At 54.7% G+C, this 16616-nt stretch overlaps 1 protein-coding gene and 1 long non-coding RNA gene across 14 annotated transcripts in view; one reads left to right on the top strand and one right to left on the bottom strand.

Annotated features, from left to right (window-relative positions):
• Positions 1 to 5021, top strand: part of LARS2 (leucyl-tRNA synthetase 2, mitochondrial) — a 194054-nt gene extending 189033 nt beyond the window's left edge. For 7 of the 13 annotated variants that reach the window (XM_086698442.1, XM_086698447.1, XM_086698445.1 and 4 more), the window contains 2 exons: positions 734 to 889; positions 3789 to 5021. In XM_086698442.1, coding sequence (XP_086554568.1) covers positions 734 to 889; positions 3789 to 4189 — 557 coding nt within the window. In that variant the 3' untranslated portion in view covers positions 4190 to 5021. The remainder of the gene's footprint in view (positions 1 to 733; positions 890 to 3788) is intronic. The other 6 variants (XR_015248421.1, XR_015248419.1, XM_086698444.1 and 3 more) reach the window with 5 other exon arrangements.
• On the bottom strand, positions 2504 to 4582 carry LOC147583634 (uncharacterized). The gene is made up of 3 exons (XR_015248425.1): positions 4495 to 4582; positions 3006 to 3083; positions 2504 to 2897 (listed from the first exon to the last, which is right to left on the bottom strand). It is a non-coding gene; the product is annotated as an uncharacterized LOC147583634 (long non-coding RNA).
• Positions 5022 to 16616: the final 11595 nt, after the last annotated feature.

Here is a 16616-nt window from a genome sequence, read left to right as displayed (position 1 = left end):
TGGGACTCCCTGCGGGTCTACCCAACTTGAGCACCTCGGGCTCGGGGCACCGGGCCGTGTGACAGACCTCCTGTGGAGGCCTGCGTTCTGTGTCCATGCGATCTTGACTGGCGCCCTGGCCGGGAATGGGAGCTGAGCACCATGCAGTGTAATTCAGCGTGATTCGGTCCGGCTCGAGTTCTCGGTGCCCACGGCAGGCAGGGCCGTGCCCAACACTAGGGATACTGAGCCCAGGGGCACCGCCTTCTCTCCATGCAGTGTGGCGCCCACGAGGGACGGTCTAGGGGGCACACAAATGCCACACACACAAACACACACACACACACACACACACACACACACACACAAACACACAGGGAGTTTCTGGAGACTCAAGGTTAACACGTGGAGCTTGGGAGCGAGACTCTCCTGCCCGTAAGTCTCCGTCTTACAAGATACTTCCATAAGCCTCGGTTTCCTCAATGGCGAAATGGGGGCCACACAGTGGCTGCTCTGTCCAGTTGTTGAAAGAATTAGATCGGATGACGCCAGGAGACGCTTAGCTTGCTTCTGGACACACTAGTGACAAAACCCACTAACAAGCAGTGAGCACCGACTACGGGCCAGGCACTGCCCGAAGAACTTTCGAGATCCTGACTCATTTACCCCCACACAGCTGCCCTGGAGCGGGTCCTGTTTTACCCATGTCACATAAATGACTAAATGACAGGCTCCTGCCGGTCCTGCTTGCTAGGTGCTCGTGTCGGGATCACCGCTTCGCTCAGTCAGGACATTGACGGAAGGGGACGTGGGACCTTGGCCGTAAAGAGGAGCAGCATTTCCCTAGTGCAGAAGAGGATGCTTGGTCGGCAGAAGCAAAGGGGGGAGTGCCCTCAGGGACATTGGGACGGTGAGCCACGGAGGGGGGCTAGAGCACAGGCATAAGCAGGGCATCAGGGCTGGGGGCTGGCAGGGGGCTGACCAGGGGGAGAGAGGATCCATGAAGTCATCCCGTCTCCACTTGTGGGGTGGGGCCTCGGGCAGGTGGCTTCACCTCTTGTGCCTCGGCTTTCCCATCCGTACAATGGGCACGCAGTGGTCCTGCATGTACCTTATGAGGCTGCAGGAGGATAAGCAGGTTTGCTCGGGTGGATTGCGTAACCCAGCGCCTGGCACAGAGCGAGAGCTCAGTCGGTGGGGACTTTCCTTGTTTTTCGCTGTTGCGGGGCTGCCTCCGTGTCGGTGAGCGGCCGCGGGTGGGGTGAGGGCAGTGCTCATGGTTTCCAACTTTTCAGTTGGAAAAGTCCAAGAGAACAATGCCGAGGCCCCGGCCCGAGGCTGTGGGTGATGGGGGTGGGGGGGGGGGCAGTGGCAAAGATGGAGGGGCAGAAGCTTATGAAGCCACCAGAGACCAAAAGATTCTTCTAAAGTCAAAGAGAGCTTCTTCCCCTTTGGGCCCTTGAAGGCCAAGTCCGGGGGCATCTGTTGTCCATTTAACTGGTGCCTCATGCCAGGAGGTGGAGCATGATAGAGACCCACCCACCGCGAAAGGACTGCCCTGGGTAAGGCGACTCAGGGGAGTCCCAGGGCTCCAGAAGCCATGAGAGGGTGCCTGGGGCCGTGTGGGAAGGTCTGCTGGGTTCCCCGGCCACATCCTGAGGTCACAGGACCCCCTTCCCCAGCCCAGCTGGGGACAAGAATGATTCAGCTCCCTGGACAGGCCTCACCAGAGGGGCCAGCCCCCCGGTCCCCAGGGAAGCCCTGGGTCTGGAAGTAGGGTCATTGTGCCGAGCACATCCCACACCGGCCCCTTCCATCGTGGCCGGGAGTAAGGAGGCGTAAGGCTTAGTGAGCTGGTCCCTTCGGACAGGTGATCTTCCTCAACAATCCGGAAGATTCCATCCTTAAAGAAGAGAAAACTGAAGGTCCCACGGCTTGTGAGTCCAGGCCTGAGAATCAAGCCTGAGTCTGTCTGCGCAAAAGCACTCGCTCTCTCGCTTGCCCCGGGCCCCTCTTCCCTGGGTAAGATCCGGAAGCAGAAGCTGGAGCTGTGTGACTCATTACCAAGTTCTGAGAAGGCCGTGTCCGGGGCCCCCAGGACTTCACGGGGGGCACGGCTTTGGTGTGACAGGGTGGGAGGTCTCGGTCAAAGCAAGCACAGGGCGGTGGAAGAAGGTAGCTCCCGATGGCTTAGAAACGAGAAGGCGGGTGGTGGGGGGCACAGTCCTTTGAGCAGCAGCCCTAGCTCTGCCGTTTTAGGACACCAAAACCCTGCGTCCAGGAGACTCATGCTTTTTCATTTTACTTTTATTTTTTAAGTTTATTTGTTTTGAGAGAGAGAGAGAGAGAGAGAGAATTCCAAGCAGGTGCCACACTGTCGGCACGGAGCCTGATGTAGAGCTCCAGCTCTTCAAAACACGAGATCACGACCGAAGCTGAAATCCAGAGGCCGACGCTTAACCCGGCTGAGCCACCCCCAACCCCGAGACTCACACTTTTTAGTTCTTTTTTAATGTTTATTTATTTTTGAGATGGTGAGAGACAGAGCATGAGTGGGGGAGGGACAGAGAGAGAGAGAGGGAGACACGGAATCCGAAGCAGGTTCCAGGCTCCGAGCTGTCAGCACAGAGCCCGACGGGGGGCTCGATCCCACCGACCGCGAGATCATGACCTGAGCCGAAGTCGGACGCTCAACCGACTGAGCCACCCAGGCGCCCCTAGATTCACACTTTTTTTAAAGAGCCACGTTTTTTTAATTAATTATTTGTTCGTTTATTTATTTTTAAGTTTATTTATTTTGAGAGAGACAGAGACACTGCGAGTGGCGGGGGAAGGGCGGCGAGAGAATCCCAAGCGGGCTCCGTGCTGCGTGCAGGGCCCAATGCTGGCCTCGAACTCACAAACCTCGAGATTATGACCTGAGCCAAAACCAAGAGTTGGACGCTCAACCGACTGAGCCACTGGATGGAACCAATCCCAGGCACCCCCCCAAAAAGAACCATATTTTAGAACATTTCAGGACGTACTATTTTACCATATTTGGCTCCCGCGCAGTGATACAGGGTGATGCAACCAAGAAAAATGCCACCAAGTTCTACATAAATCTGAAAAAAATGAGGCGGGTGATTAGGGACACCTAATAGGCTTTGGTCGAAACTTCAGAGACTTATTCCTGGTAACTTTTCATAATACAGTGACTGCATTTTCCCGGTAAAAAAAAAAACAGGAGCATCAGTGAAAGAAGCGTTGCGTGTTCTTACGGGAGCAGTGGGCTTGGGGATTTGAAGCATGGCTGTTGAGAAGCCACCAGGGCCGTGAGAGCACTTTCCCCCGTGCCCACATCAGTTCATACTTGCTGTGAAGTTTGTCCGTATTGAAAAATCCTCAGTGAATACCCACCGACGTCTGCAACTGTACCGGCCCCTTCTCAGCAAGGAGAGTTAAAGTGATGCGGGCCCAGGTTCCCGGTCGCCCCCTTTTCACAGGAGCCAGGCCCATGACAGGGAGGTTGCCTGCCTTCCGCACGAGTTGGCCCACCCGCGGCCTGGGTAGAATCCTGGGTGACACAGCCCTTCCCCTCCCCCGGGGAGCAGCTGAGGGTGTGTGACCTAACTTCCAGCGCGGCTGGGACGGGGCCACGCTCGGGAAGCACAGGTGCACTGGCCGCAGGTGCCGGGGGCCCCCAGCCTCTCCCTGCCCGTCTGGGTGTGTTGGGAGGCTGGGCACGGACGCCACCCCTCCGCGGGGAAGGCGCCTGCCACTCTCAGGACTTTGCCTCATCGCTTGTCTCGGCTTCTCTCCCTCCGCAGATCAACAACAAAGCCTGCGGCAAAATCCCCGTGCCCCAGCGAGTCTCGCGGGACCAGGACAAAGTCCACGAACTCGTCCTGCAAAGCGAGCTGGGCGTCAGGCTCTTGCAGGGGCGAAGCGTCAAGAAAGCGTTCCTCTCCCCCAGAACGGCCCTCATCAACTTCCTGGTGCAGGACTGACGGCAGGGAGGGGGAAGGAGTGGGGGTGGGGGGGCGCTGGCCCAGGGTGGGGAAACGACGGATGTCTTGAACGCTCACCCTCGTCCTCTGACGGACGGATATGGGTGGCGAGCCTCTGTGGCGGGGCCTGGTGCGGGGGTGGGGACGGGTGTGGGCAGAGCAGAAGGACTCCCGAAGGCGGAGGGGTGGGGCAGCCCCTGCAGGTGGAGGAAGCCTTCTGACCCCGCGCGAAGCCACCAGAGGTACGGCCGGGTGTTTGCAGGAAGGCGAGAAGAGAAGTGAGAATGCACGTGTGCCTCTCGAGCAGCCTGGGAGCTTCTGACCCCCAGAAACTGCACAGCCTTCGGCACACCCCGGGAGCGGGAGGGCGAACTGAGGACCCACGCACGGCATTTGGGTCGTGTCCAAATGCCCAGAATGTGGCGTGGACGCTGCGGTCTTCAGAAGCCGCTAGGAACCAGAAGGCAAGCGGGGCGGGTCCCTCTACAGGTGTCCCCGCCTCCTGGGGTGAAGCACCACCTCCTACCCTCTCTCGGGGTGTGACATTTGCTGCGCAGTGAGGCAGGACCACGCCGGGCGGGACCTCAGATGGAAGCAATCGCAGGGCCGACCGCAGCCCCGCGCGGTGTCTGCTCTTGTGGGCCCCAGATGCCGCCGCCACCGCCGTCGATGTGGCCCCCGGAGCCCATCGTGAGAAGCGCGAGCTCGCCGGGGAGGAGTGGCCCAGAGCCACCGGGTGTTGCCTTCTTGTTCAGGCCGCCACCGTCTGGAAGCCGGGGAGGCGGCTGGGGACGGACCCCTATCGTTGGTGTCATTAGGATAACCGGGTCCTATGTGATGTCAGCAATTGGGTGCTCTGAGCAGAAGCGGCCAAAGCCACTGATTAACATTTAATGGGGAAGTGGAGGAGAATCTCGCCATTTTGTGATGCTGAAAATCTGTATTTGTTTTCTGATGCCATTTTTCTGAGGTAACCTCAGATGAGGTAGCCTGCAGTTGAACAGCTAACAGATGACTTTTTTTTTAACGTAATAAAATGTTTGTCATGTGCGACTTTGGGACATATGTGTGATCTTGGAATAGCCACCACATTCCAGTTCTAGGAGTTAATCAGGAACAGACTGAGGTATTCTATCATCGTCGGAAGCCTTGGCCGTATGCCTGACTCCACATGGAAAGTTCTAAAGTGAGGTACGTGTAGGACTTACAGACATAGGAGACAACACTGATTCAGAGATACGAGTAACAGCCGTTAAGTTACTGTTCTTGAATGTGGCTCAACTGAATATGTTTCTGGTCCCCGTTAAATCAGAAATTCTGATTTAAGTGGTCTAAGGTGCACTTGGGCATCAGGGAATTTTAGAAGCTGCACGGGTGATTCTTTTTTATTTATTTTTTCAGTGTTTATTTATTTTTGAGACAGAGAGAGCAGGGGAGGGACAGAAAGAGAGGGAGACACAGAATCAGGCTCCAGGCTCTGAGATATCAGCAGAGAGCCCGACGCGGGGCTCAAACTCATGAAGCACGAGATCATGACCTGAACCGAAGTCGGAGGCTTAACCGACTGAGCCACGCAGGTGCTTCTGCACGGGTGATTCTAATGGACAGCAAAGCCTGAGAACCACTGGATTAAGTCGGTGGATTTGAACCTAATATTTAACTAGTTCCTCCTCTCCCTATCTTCAGCTTCGCTGGGATGAGTTTGGTGTAGGACCAAAACATCTGGAGGAGGACAGCTGGGAAAGAAGGGGAAGCAGGGGCCAGAACTCTCCAGCAGGTACTTGAGATGTTCCCGGAGCTGACTTGGGTAGACACAGCCCCATTCCACAGACTAGCACTTGTGGGTTAAATACAAGCGAGTCGATGAAGATATTTATTTGATCCAGGGAGGGAGGAAGGCGTGAGTGGTTTTGCTTGGTTGTCCTGTTTGGCCCCAAAGTGAGCTGAGTGGCCTTGAACAACAAGATACAGGTAGTGGGGGAAAGTCCTTTATCTGCACATAATCTGGCCAGAGCAATGGGCCATTAAAGCCTCAGGGCTGCTGCACTAACCACTGTGGCTTTGGAGAACTTTTTCTCCAAGAGGATAAATCTTTTGAAAACAAGAGCTCCGTTGGTACTCCTTGAGATGGTTGGTATAGAGGAAGAAAGGAACGAAAGGCTAATCCCTGGGGGTAGGGAGGAGGGGTGGGGAAGCCTCTCAGGGCTCTCTTCACTGCCTCAATGCAGGGACAGGTAGTGGCTGACTGTCCGAGGGCACGGTGTGGGGTCCACGGGGCTGGAGGCAGAAGTTGTTGCCAAGCCAGTGGGAGATCCAGGCTCACGGGGCGATGGCAGGGTTTTATCTGTCAGGGGGCGGAGTGAAGAGAGTTTGTCCACAAGGAAAGTGGTGCCGGGAAGCCCCACGACAGGTGCCACTACGGTAGGCACCTAGGTTTGCCAAGGAAAACGAAATTGATCTCGGAGACCCTAAAGCAACAGATGAGCCGAGAAACGACTTAGACACGCTTCGTCCCAACCTAAGTACACCCCCCCCCACCGCCCCGGGAGCTGGTTAAGGAAAATTGGGTGCAGCCGGAGACAAAGCATGGTTTATAAAAGGACGTAAGAGGGGCGCCTGGGTGGCGCAGTCGGTTAAGCGTCCGACTTCAGCCAGGTCACGATCTCGCGGTCCGTGAGTTCGAGCCCCGCGTCGGGCTCTGGGCCGATGGCTCGGAGCCTGGAACCTGTTTCCGATGCTGTGTCTCCCTCTCTCTCTGCCCCTCCCCCGTTCATGCTCTGTTTCTCTCTGTCCCAAAAATAAATAAAAAACGTTGAAAAAAAAAAATTAAAAAAAAAAAAAAAAAAAGGACGTAAGGCCAAGGATGTTTCTAAAAAACATGTATGATGAAATTTTTCTCACGAATAAATCAGTATACTTACGCGGTGCGATCCTGACCGTGATGTTTTTAAATTCCCACCCTTACAAAGACCGAAGGAAATTTGCCCCCAAATCACTGGTTGAAGAGTCCTACACGTAATTTTTTTCCTTCTGTTTCCTTTTTTTTTTTTTTTTTTTTTTGCATTTTCTAACTTGTATTGGCTGTGGGGTTTTTCATTAATGGGGGGGGGATATCAAAATGGACAATTTTTGAAGATCCGGATGAGCTAAAGGCCTACCCCCCACCCCTTGATTTTTCTTTCTTTTTTTTCCTCCTCTCACAGTATCTAGTTGCCACTGGGGAGCACCCCAGTTAGGAAGACACTGGCCCTTTGTCGTGTGATGTGGAATCCAAAGCAAAAAGCAGCCCCCGTAAGCTTGCTGTTTGTAGTCAGTCACTCCGCGTGGGCAGGTGTGGGAAGCTCCTTCTTGTCTCGCAGACTGAGGACAAAAGGTAACATTCCCTTCACGGAACTCTCCTGTTCTCGGCGGATGAACTGCTGTGGCAGCCGAGGGCGTGGGCTCTGGAGCCAGCCAGACCAAGGTTCTGGGACTGTGTGTCCCAGCGACCAGGTCACCTGCCACCTCAGTGATCTAGGCAAGCCATGGGAATGTCTCTGAGCCTTTGTTTCTTCAACTATAAAACGGGTAAAAATAATGCCTTGGGGTATGAGGACAAAGGGAGATTGTGTAAAGCACGTGGCACATAATAAGCTCTCAATAAATGAGAGCGGCTTGTTATGAGTAATCTTGCCCGACTAAGAATAGGCTTATGGTCTAGAATGGGATTATCTTTGGTCAGAAAAAAAAGGGAACATTTAGAAAAAATAGGCAAGCCAGGCCTGTTGAGGAAAAAGGTTGAAGCAGTAAACTTGGAGGAATTTTAATCCTGTTGGCAGAACCAGCCTTTTATATGGTATTTTCACCTCGTGTCCGTAAACCTTAGTATTACCTGCTTCTCTGATCCCATGCATGCTGGTTAGTTTCTTGGAGCTCCATCTGGGTGACAGTGATACCTCTTTGGGGCTGGACACCCTCTTTTCCTTAAGTGGTAGCTCAGGCCACAGTCTGACGAGGGTCCGGGAAGCTCCCAACCTTCTTCGGGCCCCACTGTGGCCATCCGCTTCTGTCCCAAGGCACACAGGACTGTGACATGGCAAGGAATGGAGCAAGGGACAAAAAGCCAAGAGCTGGAGACCGTACACGCGAGCCTCGCTTCAGCCCTTAGATCAAGTCTGATTTGGGCGGCCTGCCTGTGGTGCCCAGAGCGGCAGGTTACGAGCGGCCTCTGCAACTTTTCCTCGATAGTAGTTATTGGAAGGGGAGCCTGTGACTTGCTATGGGCGACCTGTTGACTCACTGGAGCAGCCGTCTTTCTTACTGAGTCAGCTTCCTTGGTTTGGGGTTTACTGATCGGTGGCCTGAGGCTGCCGGGAGCAATGGCCCAGTGGTGTCAGATGGAGGAGGTCTGGGGCCACGTGGAGAAGTCCACCAGAGACCCTGGCAGGCCTTCCGTGGCCTAGGGGGCCTCTTGGCAGGCCAGCGCTCAGACGAGATGGCCTCCAGACCAAAAGCGGGGCGTCAGAAGTTTTCATTTACAGGCGGTTTGGCTCCTGAACTGAGTCGCAGAGGAGTTATGAGGCCACCAGGGCCCACAGACAGGCCACAGCGCGCAGCTGGCCTCCAACACTCCTGCTGGGCCAGCGTTGGCCACCACGGACCAAGGCCGAGTTAGGGCCTGGCTCCCGCACCGGCGGTCCCCCTCAGCCTATCTCCTCCTGGGAGGGAAGGGAAGGGGCAGCCATGGCTACAGGGCTGTGCCCCAGACACCATTCCGGGGGCTTTGCGGGTGCTCTGGAATTCGGAATTCCCACCTGGGAGCCACGGTGTGGACATAATAACCCACATCCTATAAATAAGAAGCCTAGAAAGGCACAGTGAACTGCCTAAGTCGTACCCACTAGGGACTGTTAAAGCCGGAGTCAGCCCCACATCTGCCTTTCTGTTCCCAGCTCACGCTCTCTCTACAGACCAACCTGCCTGCCTGGGAGGCAAGAAGGGGGATGTCTTGGGAGGAGGTACAGCTCGTCCTTGCTCTGTCTATCCGGAGAATTCTGAACCGGAGCTCTTGCTCCCGCAGACTTGTCCTTCCTTGCACAAGGGGCTGGGCTTTTGTGCCTGAATCTGTCCGTCACTGGCTGCGGGTCACTTCTGGGGGCTGTGTGTTGGGGGGGGGGGTTGGTGCTAAATAACTTCCTGGGCATGTGGGGGGTGGGGGGGCTCCCGTCAGCTCAGGGAAATCTCTGGAGAAGGGCACAGCTGAGCAGCCCGCCAGCCTGGAAGAGGACTCATCAGGGCGGAGCACCCAAGGGGACCACCACGAGGAGAGGGGGCAACCGTCCAGGCCTGAGAAGCAGCGAGTCTGTGGGTGAGGACAGAGGAGTGGAATGCGGGCTGGAGTCTGAACAAACCCAGCGGCCTCTGACCCGCCTCGTGCCAGTGTGCCAAGCAGCTCGGGGCAGTGCTGCCGGCCTCAAGGCCGAGAAGACCAACCGGAAGGCGTTATCATCCCCCTTCCGCTGATGACAAAACTGTGGCTCCAACAGGCCGGGACTTGTTTGAGGCCGTGACCGTGAGCAGTGAAGACTCCGATATCTGTGCCCATTCCGCTCAGAGCGCCCGCCCCTCCCTCGTAGGACAAGCCTGACACTTCTGGCAGCCAGTTCAGCGCAGGACGTAAATCGTCCCCATGGACGAGCCCCACCGCGCCCTAGAAGGTCAAGGGACGGCGCAGGGTAGACAAAATGGGAAGGGTTTGCTCTCCCCTTTCTCCCTGCGAGACAAAGGAGCAGAAAGAAGGAGCAGAAAACATCTGTTTCGTGGGCTGGGTCCCTGTCCGACCCTCCGAGGGTGGGCGGCCGAAGGCTCTCATCCAAGCCAGTGAGTCTGGAGATTGGAATCTGGGATGACGTGCAGTGAGCAAGCGGGGAGCCCCCCGAGGGTGGGTGGGTGGGCAGTGCCGGTGCCGGCGGGAAGGGGAAAGGCCAGTCCTGGGGGGCAGAGGCCCCAGATCCAAGGGTGGGGCCAAAGTCGTCCGGAAGGATCGACCCGGTCTCCCCCGTCTCTGGACCGGCCCGCAGGAGGGAGGGGCGCAGGGATGGTGAGGCCCTGGGCGGGAGGTGGTGGCCGGGCCTGCTGAAGTCACCCAGCTGGCCTGCGACCCAACACTGATGACTCACCTCCCCCAGCCTCAAGCCCTGAGCTTGAATTTCAGTTCTTGTTCGGCCTCCGGAAGAGCATTGCCTGTGCCAGACGCCCAGTGCGTGGGACCCACGGCCTGTGATCCCTCGATTTCAGCACCAATAATGTTTACCTTGTACTGGGAACTAATCACGTGCCAGGCGCTGTTCTAAGTGCTTCACCACAGAAGGGGCCTTGCTCGTTCTACGCAGAGCACACGGCAGAGCTGTGGTTCTGACCCTCTTCCACCAAATCGCTTCCCAACGGCCCACGCACTTCCTGGATTTTCCATGACGGTCCGGGTTTCTGTTTTCTCTCCAGTTGTCCCCCAAGCACCCTAGAACCTACCAAACCCGCACGTCCTGATCTGTGGCTGGGAAGGTCAGTTCGCTGCGGGTGCACACCTGGGTGAGCGCGTGCCCGGGGAGAGGTCTGGGCTCTCTCTGAGCCTGGGACTGACCAGTCCCAGAGGGCCATCACCTCTGGGAGACAGACAGAGCCTCCTTGGGGCGCCATCACTGGGACCTAGAAGTCAGGGAGCCAGCTTGGCTCAACGCCACATACTGCTGGGAAAATCTCACGGATGGAGATGAGGAGACTTGGCCTGGGCAGCCCTCATGGCAGCCGAGGACAGTGCCTTCCCCTGGTCATCCTTTCCACGCACGACAGAAGAACCTCATCTGGGAGTACTGAGCTTGGCCGGCCTGGCCCCATGCAGAGGAGAACTCACCCACCTCACCCCTGCAGCTGCACCCTCACGAGCTGCCTGCAAAACCCAGAGAGAACGGCATCCTGGGGAGGGATTCCCCTTCCTCGGACCGGAAGCCGAGGGGAGGTCTGGAGAGGGTATAATGGACACTGTGCGGACATCTTCGTGAATATGGTATATCTCCCAGTTCCCCTCTTGGAGAATGTACTAGACCACTTAGCTACCAGTTACTTCATTATTATCTGCAACACCTTCATGGTGCACAAGTACCTTGACCGGCCGTTAGTATCTCGATTCATCTTTAGCAATGAAACATTTTAGTTGTCAGCTAACTGATAATGTAACTGTGACACCTAAGCCCCTAAACCCCCGTGGTCTCCCAGCAAACCTCCTTATTCCTCATTCCCATAAATCTAATCCTCTGCAGAAGGAGCAGGGGAGGAAGTTCTGTTCCATTCTGTTCCGTTCCGTTCCGTTCCAGCTTGACAGAGGGACCCAGGTCGATGCGGGCTCCGTCCTGTTCAACTCCTGGCTTTCAAGGTTGCTCTGGACGTTGACATCCAGCCTGCAGATGAGGAGAGAGAGGTTTGGCGTTTCACAGGAAGGGTTTTTGTTGTGGTTTACATTTATTTATTTATTTTGAGAGAGAGAGAGAGAGAGAGAGAGACAGAGTGTGGGGGGGGAGGGGCAGAGGGAGAGGCATAGAGAGAATCCCAAGCAGGCTCTGCGCTGTCAGCACAGAGCCCGACTCGGGGCTCGAAGTCACGAACCGGGAGATCAGGACCCAAATCAAGAGTCAGGTGAGCCAAAGTCAGGTGCTTAACCGACTGAGCCACCCAGGCGCACCCCTCCCAAGGAGATTTTTACGTGCCAGGTCTGGAAGGGGCATACATCTCTCCTGGCCTCTCTCTCCTGGCCAGAATGTGGTCACTTGGCCTCAGGGGATCTTGGAAGCACGGTCCCAGCTGCAGCCCCTTCCTGGCCATAACTCTGCATGAGGGAAGGGGAACCTGTGTGTGGAGGCAGCCAGCTGCCTCTGCCACCGTCTTCACGTCCAGACTCTCGGTCATCAGTGTGCATCTTCGAGATCTTCCCCGTCTGCTACCCCGTGCACTCACAGGCATCTCCTGAGTGACCACTGTTTACCTTCTAAATCCGCGGCTCCAAAACTGCTTGTAGTCACAGACCCGCTCCTCCCCTGCCCAGCCGATGCCCGCTCTGCCCTCTGTCGGGGCCTCACTCCACGGAAATGCATGAAATTGCAACCTGCCCGTGCCATCTCGTAAATGACCGTAAGGGTTGGCTGATTGGTCCCCAAGTCTCCCCCGTGAGTGTTTGGAGGATGTGGGACATTTTTAATTTTTGTTTTTTTAATGTTTGTTTATATTTGAGAGAGAGAGAGAGAGAGAGAGAGAGAGAGAACAAGTGGGGGAGGGGCAGAGAGAGAGGGAGACACAGAATCGGAAGCAGGCTCCAGGCTCCGAGCTGTCAGCACAGAGCCCGACGCGGGGCTCGAACTCATGGACTGTGAGATCATGACCTGAGCCGAAGTAGGGCGCTTAACCGACTGAGCCACCCAGGCGCCCCGAAGGATGTGGGACATTTTGAAAGGTAGAGAAAGGCAGGCTTTCCAGATGCCCTGCAGGAAACCCGGGAAATTCTTCAGATTCCTGTTTCTGAAGGGTCACATTTGTTCGTTCAGAGTGGAAATATGACACATCCCTGAATGTGTCACTGTGTTGTGGTCCTGGAGATTTGCACTTCACCCCCCCCCCCGCCTCGCCCCACCTACACACACACACACACACACACACACACACACACACACACCCCATACATATAGCACACACACGAAACACATAAGGCCATTTATCTTTGCCTGACAGAGGGCAGACTTCACAGCCACGTGACGAGGGGGCTGTGGGGAGGGCAGTTTAGTCTTGACGATGGATCAGAGTCACAGCTTTCGGTCAAGGAGGTGCCTGAGGCGGCTGCCACAGTGGACCATTACGCGTGAAGGTCCCCCATCCGCACCAGTGTTCAGGTGGGACCCCGTCACCCGAGACATCGAATGGCACAGGCTTCCCTCCTCCGACCGCACCCACCTAGGGTGGGAGGCGTCCGTGTTGGTAATAAGAGCACAGTAACCGTAATCAGGACACCATTCCTAGTGGCCGCTGCAGATTGACCATTGCCTTCGTGCCAGACACGGAGCTCGACAAACGGGCTGGCAGGTGAGACAAGACCCCTTGGTCAGAGTCCCAGCTCTGCCATTTCCTGACCCTGAGAACTTGGCAGGTTACTTAACCTTCCCGAGGCTCCGTTTCCTCGCCTGTGCCAATGCGGTGACAGTTCCAACCTTGGCATGGTCGTGAAGATTCTGGTGTGTATAAAAAGGCTCGGAGCTTAGCCAAGTACCCTTACAGTGATACGCCTGATCCCATTTAATCCTCACACTGTGGGGGGCTTAACAGGCAGGACCCCACTTCACAGACGAGCAGACTGAGGCTGGGAGGTGTCAGGTAACCCGAGATCACCAGCTAGTAAGTGGCCGTAGGTGGGTGCTGTTGAGTTCTGTTTCATGATCTGGGTGCTGACTGCAGACTTTATGTGAGTTATTTGTGTTGTGCGCTCAGTACGTGTGCCTTTTCTGAATCTGTTTCCTCAGATGTTTCCTTTTTTGAGAACGTATAACACCAGATACAAAACCAAAACAAGCCAGTCGTGACCCACCCAGCGTGGCATCGGGTACCATCTACCTCCTCATAATTTTTCCCTTTCCACAGGGTACCACCAGGCTGAGGCAGGGAATGAATGGGCTCTGGTATACAGTAAGTGCTTAGCACACACTAGCTCCCTTCCTCCCCGCTCCCCACGTTCCTGGCAACATGTCCGTTCCACCGGGGTATGATTGCTAAAGTGGTTCGCAAGAGTGTCTCAGCCTGCACGGCCCATGGAGAGGCTTCTGTGGGCAGTTTGGTAATGTCCTAACAATCCGTGCATTTGGGGGGCGGCATGCTCCTATAGACAAGCCACAAAGGTGCCTGCTTCCCCCCCCCCCCCCGCCCAGCCCAGGAGAGTGGAAAGAGTTTAAAATGCCTAGGCTGCCTCTTCTGTAAGGTTACAGGTATGGTTGTATAGGTTGCACACTGCACAAAGATACCTAGTCGGGGGGAACAAGCCTTGTGCCCACAGGACTATAACTGCTCAGAGCAGGCAGTTTTTCTCATTCATATAAATATGTTACAGAGGGGATCAGTGGATTTGCCCCTCAGCCCCTAAGCAAATTCTTTCCTACAGTGCCTCTCGGCTTCGGTGTCCTCAGCATCAGGTCAGAATGAGCTCAAACACTGACCTTCAACATTGGTCCAAAGCGCTGATGTGATTCCAAGGGCGGAGAAGTGGTTTACAGACTTCTGGGTGAGGCTTGGGGGTGCAGTACAACTCTGCGTTCTGACTCAGGCCCTCCGCGGGCTCTTTGACCTTGAGCACGCTGGCTACAACACGGCCAAGACGTTTGTGTCCTTAATTACCAAACTGACCCGGCGACGCCAGCTGGTAGGTGAGATGGGCGCCCTGGGAGGGAAAACTGTTGAAAATAGCCTGGGGGTGTCTTGTGAACTGAAAACTCAGGTGCGGCCCTCGATGACAGCCTGGGGATTTCTTGACAGCCTAACAAGTGGGTTTCCTGCAGCGTCTCCACTGAGGCTTTGGTTCTGGCCCCTTGTGCCTGGGCCGCCACAGGATGGGTATGGGGGGTCAGTCCCACGGCATCGGTGGAGCGCAGCGGCCTATATGTTGCAAATATAGTTGGTGTGTGTTTTAAGTCTTGATAGGCAAGCACCAGGCTGATCCCAAGGGCTGGAAGCCTGCGGGGGAGGCAGCTTCAAGGCAAAAGGCCACGTGGAGAAAGCCGCCAGAGGAAGCACTATGGGTTTATTTTAAGTCTACAAAGAAGGAAGGCTGAGGGAGCGTCATACGGTGCAGAAATCAGGGCCCAGAAGTCCCTGGCCTTTGCTTGGATATCTCCCCTGAGGCAGGAATGAAAAGGAACTAAGTGTTCTACTTACCCTAATGCTGGGGCCAGAACCCAAGAGAGTCAGGAAGGGGAGAGGGTTGGGGACAACCGTCTTGGCTCAAATACGACCCATTGGCTATGTCGGCGGTTCCAGACCCTAGCTGTGGATCAGAACGATCCTCTGTGGGCCAGAACTAAAGACCACTGGATGGTGGAGTAATGCAGAGATTGCCCAACTGTGGCCCATTGGCCAAATCTGGCCCACCACCTGTTTTTATAGATAAAGTTTTATTGGAACACTGCCATGCTTAATTGTCTGTATGTTTATCGGTGGCTGCTTTTGCACAGAGTTGAGAAGCTGTGGGAGAAACTCTATGGCTCACGGAACCTAAAATATTTATTGTCTGGCACTGTACAGAGAAAGTTTCTTGACTCTTGGAACGATGGAAGAGTCTCGGAGGGTCTAAAAACTTGGGTTGAGTTTTGGGGCACCTTTCTCCTACCTGGCGACCTTGGGCAAAGCGTTAGACTCTCCAAGCCTGAGTATCTTTATCTTCCTTAAGTTGGATGGTAATGGTCTGCCCAGAATGGTTTACCCAGTTATCATGAGCATCCAATAGGTTATATATCTATTATATTTCTTTGTATTTTTTAATGGTTATTTTAATGTTTATTTACTTTTGAGAGAGAGAGAGAGAGAGAGGGAGAGTACGAGCGGGGGAGGGGCAGAGAGAGAATCCGAAGCAGGCTCCAGGCTCTAAACTGTCAACACAGAGCCTGACGCAGGGCTCAAACCCACAGACCGTGAGATCATGACCTGAGCCGAAGTCGGACGCTTCACCGACTGAGCCACCCAGGCGCCCCAAAGAATATTTTTTTCTAAGAAAAAATTGTCTTTTATTTTTACCCAAACACATACCAATTCTGGTGTTCTCGATTCTTCCTGGAGATCTGACCTTTCATCTGAGATAATTTCCCTTTAGCCTTAAAGCATTTTCTTTAGTGTTTCTTTTTTTTTTTTTTTTAATTTTTTTTTTTCAACGTTTATTTTATTTTTGGGACAGAGAGAGACAGAGCATGAACAGGGGAGGGGCAGAGAGAGAGGGAGACACAGAATCGGAAACAGGCTCCAGGCTCCGAGCCATCAGCCCAGAGCCCGACGCGGGGCTCGAACTCACGGACTGCGAGATCGTGACCTGGCCGAAGTCGGACGCTTAACCGACTGCGCCACCCAGGCGCCCCTTCTTTAGTGTTTCTTATCGTGGTTCTACTGGCAGTGAATTCTCAGGTTTTCTCAGCTTTTGTGTGAAGAAAATGTTTTCCCTGTACTTTTCACTAGAGACTTCTGGGTTAACACGTTTTCCCTTCAGCATTTTAGGCGCCATATTCCGTTGACTTCTGGTTCTTTGTTTCTGAGGAAAATCAGTCACCTTTGTTGTCCCACTGAAGATGCCCTTTGGCCTTTGGCTATTTTTTTAGATTTTCTCTTTAACCCTGGGCCGCCTGGGTGGCTCAGTCCGTTAAGCGTCTGACTCTTGGTTTCAGCTCAGGACATGATCCCACGGTTCTTGAGTTCGAGCCCCGCGTCGAGCTCCACACATTCAGTGCAGAACCTGCTAGGGAGTCTCTCTCTCTCTCCCTCTCTCTCTGCCCCTGCCCCCACACACACTTGCTCTCTCTCTCTCTCTCTCTCTCTCAGAGTAAATAAATAAACTTAAAAACAAGATTTTCTCTTTAACCCTGTATTTCAGTGGTTTGAGCT

The sequence above is a fragment of the Puma concolor genome, chromosome A2, assembly GCF_028749965.1.
Source record: "Puma concolor isolate L17-30 chromosome A2, mPumCon1.1.hap2, whole genome shotgun sequence".
Classification (NCBI taxonomy): Eukaryota; Metazoa; Chordata; class Mammalia; order Carnivora; family Felidae; genus Puma; species Puma concolor.
The sequence above is the reverse complement of the archived record's forward strand: the minus strand, read 5'-3'. Positions and strand labels throughout refer to the sequence as shown.